Here is an 8,135-nt window from a genome sequence, read left to right on the forward strand (position 1 = left end):
GAACAGTGATTGTTGTAATTAATAGGCCTCCAAAAAAATATAGTTCTCTTTTCTCATTGATGGCTGAACTGGAAAATGCATTTATTTAAGGTGGAGCAAAGGAAATTCAGTTCTTAAGGAAACATTCTACAGTTCAGATATTTTCAACAGAATAATATGGGGTTTTATTGACATCAGCTTAAAAATATCCCTTTTTCCAATATAAAAAATCAGCATGTCAAAAGTGAGTACTTCCACTCTCTTATTTTGTAAGGCTTTAGGTTCTAGTAAATCTAAAGTTAATAAATCATTATTACATTAAAAAATCAATTTTAATAATTGTATCTCCCAAATCTTTGGATGAGAGAGAGGTTATGTTATTGTATAAATAAATGATCAGACCTGGACAGATAAATTTATCTGCTGGGATAAGGCAGCTGAGAGCTACGTCTGGGGGCAAAATCCAGAACTCATCCATCCAAAGCTCAGTATTAGCATGCAGTATGATTTATGTGTTTGTTACAGATTCTAGCAGGGTATTTCTTTACCAGGTTCTAGTCTGTGTTAACTGATTCTTAAGGAGCTGTAACTCAAAGGCATCTCAGCTCAGGCCTTTGGCAGATGTAGCCCCTCAGGTTTCTGTCTTACAAAAGGGGATAGTGCACACAGGGTATTTCTCTGTCAGTGAATTTCTGAGCAGAGTATATTACTGTTGATGCAGTAAACGAACTTGAAACAGCATGCAAGAATGACAGCATTTCATAGCTCCTCCTTTGAGTGCGATGACTATCATATGATTCACTGTTGGCAAGAATATGTATGTTCTTTCTATTTCTCCCACCAGTGAAGTGGTCTACTTTTTCCTAATCAAGAAGCTTTAATATTTTTTTTCCCTGTAACATTTTACAGTCGTGGGAAGAGTTTCTACTGCCATATAAAGCCACCGAGCTCACAGTCTTGCCCTCCCTGCCCAGTTCTTGGTGTGTTCTGGGAAGATTATATGTAGAATAAAATGCCCTTGAAGTCAGGAAAAGGTAGCAGCAGCAGGCAGAGATTATGCAGTTCACTGTAGTAACGGCAGACTGTAATCTCTGCGTCTCAAAGCCTCATTTTTCATCACAAATGTGAGAAGGACCGATTTCTACATTTTATCTTTCTCTTGAAACAGAGCTGAAGTGGCAGATGCAGCTTTTGTGGTTGCTTGGCAGGGGTGTGTGTGTGATTGCTATTATCAGTACTTGCTGAGTCATTATTTGTAATTATTGAAAAAACAGGGAAATTTCCTTAAAAGATGTTAAATCCATTTCTGGCAATCACAGGCTAAATTTTGGATTTAAGAACATCCACCAGGGGAAAAAAAAAAAAAAAAGAGGTCGACAATTCCAAGCAGACATTATTACTAAAATGTGTATACCATCAGTATATCATCACCTTGGAAACTCCTTGGGCATTACTCACTAAAAAAAATACTGAGACTTTAGATGCCAAATCAGAGAAGAAAAATACTAAGAACCAGTATAAAAACAGTATTTGAGAACTCCTGAAGACAAGATGCATTCAAACATGCATTTTTTTAAAGTAATTCTGAATGTTTTAAGGCACATTAAAATCCTGCTAAATGATTTTCAATAACAAAAATAGGTAAATTGAGTTCTTCACAGTGAACGATTTACCCAGATTTATTTTAGTCTCATTTTAAGATACATCAAGATGACAATGCAGTAAATATAAATAACTTCTCATGCATCAAATAGGCTCATTTACATGGATTACTTATAAAATTCCTTCTTGTGTGAAAGTAGTGTAGCATGAACTAGTATTAATTTTACAATATTTGTTTTATAATTGCCAGATTTTTTAAAGAAATTAAATCATGGTAACTGTCATTTTTGCACTAGGGTATAGGAGGTGAATCCAGCTTATTAACCACAAGGCTGAAAAATATATCATTTATGCCAACAGAGAAACTTGTCAACAAATGAGAGAAAAGCAAAAATGGAAGAATAAGACTGTGTCCTTTAATATTTTAAATGAAACAGTTGTTTACACCATTCCAGCATCACAGCTGATCCAACAGAGTCAATGTGCTAGAGGGCTGGGATCTGACAGTGCTGCAGTCGTTCCTCAGCATTGGCTTGAGAACACTGTCCCACAAGGATGTACCGAGGTGCCAGCAGTAGGACAGGCCTGATGGGTCCAGCTCAGGCCCTCTGCATGTCACATACCAGTGAGGTGAAGGAGTAGCAGAGGCAGCCAAAAATACCTAAGCTCAGGGCCCATTTTTCTCATTGATGTTTAGGATTACAAAGGAAACAGAAAGACCCAAATTCAGGGTCTGAGGCCATGTTTGGTTAGATCTTTGCTTTACAGCATCTCTTTTACTTGGGAGTAGGTCTCAGCCTTAACCTCTCATGAGTTCTTCAAAGACTAAGAGCTGTTCTGTCTTACCTCATTGCTGCATCTTTATTTGATTACACAGTGTAGGAATAGGAGACAGCATACTACCTTCATATTTAGTCTGTGAAATATGCTCCCTTAAATTAATCTTTTTCTTCATTGCAATCCCTTTTACCTACTTTTTTTTAATGTGCTAAATGTAGTTCACTCAATTTAGATCATTGACCTGAACAAAGGCAGTAAATGCAATCAGGAAATAGAAAAGGATAATAGAATTTTGTTTTTAAGTAATTTTGTTTGCTTATTTATTTACTTTACACTTTATAATTACTTGTACATTTTGGCGGTAGTCTACCAAAGCAAAATACGTTTTTTTTGAAACCTGCAAAAAGAAGCAAAAAAGTAATATTAGGTTCTCAAGGTTCTCAGTTTAAAGAGCAAAGACTTTCTGAAGTCTAAAAATCTGTTAACAATTTAACATGGTATTCTTCAGTGTTCCTTTTTTTCCTACTTCACATATTTTTTGATTAACTATTATCTAATTCTTTGGAAAATATTGCATGAGATGTCAAATCTTTTTCTTGCATATTTCTAAATTCTCCACTTCTGGAAAAAAAAACCACACCAGTCTCTTCCTGTGACCTTTCCAGATCACACCCACAGCAGTAACACTCAAATGCTTGAAATCAAGACCTCACAGAAGAATGCAGACACTCAGTTTGGGTCTTCAGTGCCTGTGAGGTTTGCACGGTCAGTGGGCAAAGTGGATATTCCATTCTTCTTTTCTCTATTACTCAGTATCCCAAAGGCATATTCTAAGTATTTCTAATGTTTATGGATTCACAGGTAATGACACTTAACATGTGGGAGCAACAATAAAACCAACTTTCTGAATATTTTCTGTAAAACATACTAAAATATTCATAAAAACAAGGGAAGGGAAACTCACATAGGCTAGGCAGAAAAAACTTCTGTTAACAAAGCAAATATTTCATGGTAGGAGATGCAAGACTTCCTCACTGTTGGAACTTAGGGTTCCATGGTTCCCATGCTGCAGAGCCTTTGTTTGTGACAGTACATTAACTGTATGTGTCAAGGAGCCAGGGCAGACAATAAATAACAAGACTGTGAGGGAGTGTAAATTACATATATGATACTATGGAGCTCATGATGAAATACTGTGTTATTTATCCACTTACTTAAGCTATTCTTCTTGAATAGCAGGACATTAGCTTCTGTTTACCAGTTTATTATAATTAATGAGTTAAGAATATTCTTAATTACATGGACATGGTACATACCTTCTTATTCTTAAAGCAATATTTTTCTTCTAACCATATCTGGGTTGTGAGATTCTCTATAGATTGGATTACTCTAACATGCGTTGCATCTTAATAAATATTCTACTTTTTTTCAGACAAACTTTGGCATATACCTGATGAACCAGCCCTTGCTCCCATCCTTTTCAGATATTTTATCAGTTGGGTCTCAAGTACATCCAGTGCTGAAGGAGAATACAGAAATTCAGCCTCCGACATCCAGTGAAGAAAAATGTTCAGGATAGATTCTCTGGTGGAGATGAAATTTTTCTGCAACTACAGGGAGAAGTCAGTAGTCAGTTACTCAAAAAAAAAAAAAAAGAAAAAGGTTCCACTCATTTGCTTCTGGTAATTTTCTGTTTGCTGTAAATGTTATCAGATGGCAAAACTGTTGATAATGACAGCTCACCTACATGTTTTTGCTTGTGATTAGGTTAAGCAGCCATAACTGTATTTTGCACAATTGCTTCAGGATGCAACAGGTTTGATCAAGTCTTACTGGTGGATGACTCCCAAAACAAGCCCAACTTTGTTGTCAGAAAGCCACATCTCAGTGAAGGAAAGTAAACACAATAATACACTACTTCCTTCTACTGCTTTGTCAAAACCCCAATTAGGAGAGAGGATGCAAGATATATTTTAGAAACAATGTGGGTGGGAAGAGAACAGTGGGAGAATGGCATGAGAGTTGCAGTGCATTCAGCTTTTCAAAAAGGAAACTGAAGATGATGGTTTTGCAAAACACATTCCTTGTGAAGGAATTCCATCCATTTGTTCTCAACTTCTTTCTCTTCCATTTGTTGCTTTTCCATCTGATTAATTTTATGTGATGTCTTCCCTGGGATTTTTTATGTAAAGGTGTCCCTGCCTATGGAAGAGGAGTTGGAGCTAAATGATCTTTAAGGTCCCTTCCAACCCAAGCCATTCTATGAGTTCCACACTCGTGTTTCCAGATATATTTATGGATGCTGGCACATTATATCTTATTAGAGATTTTTCAAGTAATACAGTAATTTTCTATACAAACATTGTTTATCTTCAGCAATCTCTAATGGTCAGTTAAGGGAACTCTTGAAAGTTTGGATGCTTCTCCATCGTGAAAGACATATTCTTTATTCTTAATCTTTGTTCATTTCATAAGGCTCTTCTTAAATGGCTGTTGGAAGCTCCTAAACAAGACTCATGCTTTCTGATTTCTGAGAACAAATGTCTGAAACCTTAGACTTACTCTGAAATTTCAATTACTGTGAAAATTACAAAAAAAAACAAATAAAGGAAGCCATGGAGCAAAAAAAGAAACTCACATGGAAAGTCTGTGTAAATCAAGACTGAATACATTGAGGCCAGGTGTTTTATGACCCTCAACATGTGTCCAGCTAGCTATGGGATGATTTCACTCTTCCAGGAAATCCTCCTGGAAGACAAAATTTTCCTGGATTGGCTGCTCTATTGCCATCTGGGAAGTGAAATTTTGACCCTTCTAAAAGCACCATCAAAACTCTCATCCAATATGATTTAGATCTTCCTTGGGGCAATTTTGGCTCCAGCTGTCTGAAAGTGTTTCTGGCTGAAGCAATCCTTGAGTTGTTTGAGCATATCCCTGGAGGGAGGCAGGCAGCTTTGTGGAACAGTTGGTCAAACAGTCATTCTGGAAGAGGAGCAGCTACCACAGAGCAGCAAGCAGCATAGAATGGGAAAAAGGAAGCTCATCACCCAGAGCACAAATCAGAGTTCAAAAAAGTTCTTTTTTCTTTCCGGCTTTTTTTTTTTTTTTTTTTTTTTTTTTTTTTTTTTTTTTTTAATGTAAAATGGTTTCTTTTTTCTTTTGTCCTTTTGAAGAACTGGTTTTACTCACTTCAGCTGGAACAGTCTCTCAGCCGAGCTTTGTAATGGAAATGAGAAGAAACGTTATCTGGTTCTTACAATCTGCCATAAAATACATGGAGAGAGGTTTTTCATATGTATGTAAACTGAGAATCAGTTTTGAGAGTTGTACTTTCCACTTCAGAGCCCAAGGTCTGCTCCTTGATGCCTGCTTTGAAAAGCAGGGGGTTTATCTCTCTAATAGTCAGTTATCTGAGGTTGTAATGAGCAGGCTTTTTTGGAACCTTGAAAAGCAGTTTCCTGATATCTAAATCTCTTAACTGCTTTACTCAGCCTTTCTGTTATCCAGAATATTGCTTTGCTGGGTAGAAAGCCAGCATAGCTTTAGCAAATTTAATATGGAGATCTGTTGTATACTGACCTTTGGTGATCTCTGAGACTCTGCTCTGTCCTCTTCACCTCACCACTGTGTCATTTGTTTAAAAGGGCACAGAAGTTAGAAAAGGAAATTGAAAGCAACCTCAAAATGCTCTGTTTCACTTATTATTGCATTTGGTGCAAAATAAGTCACTTTGGTACACAGTGGCTTGACAAATACTGTTTGTGAATACCCATGATGCAATGTATGATAACTATGGATGAGAGGATTTGAACTTTAAAAATGTCATGCTTGGTCATTTTGACCTATTATTCACGGTCAATTACACATTCTCTCTGTTGTGGCATAAGTAATATTAGATCAAGAATAATTTTGTCATTTTACAGGGGGTAAAAAAAAGATTTCCTCTGATGTATGAACATACTCATTAGTATAGTCTGCATTTCCCAGAAGGAACATCCTTGTGGTACAGTGGTAGGAAATGTCACAACACTTCAGATTGATGGAAGATACATAAGGAATCTTTCAGCTAAATAAAGGATAATATTTCCCTTCTAGTAAGTGGAGTGTTCTCACCAGTACTGATAATGTCTTTCCATCGATGAAGACAAATTCTTCTCAGTGCCAAAACTCAGGGAAATCTTGAAGTACAGCGTCACTTTTAAACAGTATGCACTGTAACTTTGCAGAAAGAATATCCCTTCCATAATGTGAAAAAATAATTCAAAGAAAAAAGAAATCTAGCATACTGCAACCTCAAGGACTGCAGATACAAAAGAGGTATAAACACTTTGAAACACTATATTAAAAAAGTGTCTGTTCTATAAGGGATTATTTCTTAACTTTCCAAGTATATGGAAAATAAGACCATTTTATATGAATGTAGAATCTTTGATCTAAATACCCCAATTACTGCAAAACTAAATCTTTGGAATAATTGCACATATATGTTTGCCTTATATGGATAATAAATGTACTTAATATATTATTTCCAGAGTGCTGTATTTAGAAAGTCCCCTATATTTTTGAAAACCAAATCCTTGTTTACTTGCAATGAATTATTCAGACACATTCCATTCTCTATGAGACTTAGCTCCTTCTCAAATCTCAAGGTAAAAATGGTGATTGTTACAAGCTCTAATAGTACCTAGGAGACTGAAATCATAAAACAGAAATCAGCATTTTTAGGAGAAGTTTTGGAGCTCTGTGTTTTCTGATACGGCTAAGATATTTCAGATTAATTTTAATTTATATACTTTCAGTGGTGTCCTTCAAAGTATAGCAAAAAATTTAGGTCATCTTTAGGTCAAAATTACACCCAAATCAAAATGAAGGACTGCATTAAAAATGTGATTATTCTTCATAAATTGTAGAAATTATGCTATGCAAGTCTTCTTTCATCTGGTTTTTAATTTTCTTGGAAATTAAACCAATAAAATATCTATGGCGTTTGATGTGTCTGTTGGTCATAGTTGCATTCCTTACCTCTCAGCTCATGAGGTGCTCAGTTGTGCTTGGAGGCAGTGCTGGGCACATGGATGAGTATGTGGCTCAGGACTGAAGGGATGTCTCATCACTGCTGGTTTCACAGGTGAGGTGTTCCCTCCGTCTTTGTAGCCACATGCCAGTCAGGTGCACACTGAGGCCCTGCACTAAATGAACTCATAGTCACTGGTTTCCTTTAAAATATGTACAGTGAGTCCTCTTGAATTAATTTCTGTTATCCAGAGGTGGGAGCTTTCACCAATGGTGAGATGGTGAGAGAAGAGATGGTTTATTTCCCTCTCCTTTGTCTGGAGGGATCCAACACTGTTTTTCCTCTCTGTCTAACCCTCAATTGGTAGGAGAGATTAAACAACAGTTGGTGTGTGTAGGAATCTCAGGGAAGGCTTGTCCCTCCCTTCTCATGAGGTTTACATGGAGATGGTCTATGACTCATAAGGCCAGCAAGAGACAGACATGAGCACAGTGAGGCCATATCCACACCTGACTTCGAGCAATTGTTCATGCATTTTTTGATTCACTGAGTGTGGGAGGGGAAGAAGAGCAGGACTCTGTAACCCAACAGGTAGGTCACTCCCATGGACGTGAAATGTGGGTACATCCCTGTCTCTCCATTATACAGCTGCCATGAGGCAACTGCTTGGGGGAAACATAGGCATAGCCCCCAGGGAGGGGAGGTGATGGCAGAGAGCTCCTTTCCACTGGGCATTTTGAGACAGTGAGTTTGCAGAGGC

The 8,135-nt window shown here is 37.1% G+C and overlaps 1 protein-coding gene across 2 annotated transcripts in view; it reads left to right on the forward strand.

Moving 5' to 3' along the window:
* MOCOS (molybdenum cofactor sulfurase) overlaps nt 1-7,356 on the forward strand; it is a 208,038-nt gene extending 200,682 nt beyond the window's left edge. Inside the window, exons 15-16 of one of the 2 annotated variants that reach the window (XM_063398852.1) lie at nt 3,027-3,126; nt 3,794-4,022. In XM_063398852.1, the coding sequence (XP_063254922.1) occupies nt 3,027-3,116 (90 nt within the window). In that variant the 3' untranslated portion in view covers nt 3,117-3,126; nt 3,794-4,022. Of the gene's footprint in view, nt 1-3,026; nt 3,127-3,793 lie in introns of both variants that reach the window. The other variant, XM_063398842.1, reaches the window with a different exon arrangement.
* Nucleotides 7,357-8,135: the final 779 nt, after the last annotated feature.

This window comes from Prinia subflava, chromosome 1 (genome assembly GCF_021018805.1).
Source record: "Prinia subflava isolate CZ2003 ecotype Zambia chromosome 1, Cam_Psub_1.2, whole genome shotgun sequence".
NCBI classification, from domain to species: Eukaryota; Metazoa; Chordata; class Aves; order Passeriformes; family Cisticolidae; genus Prinia; species Prinia subflava.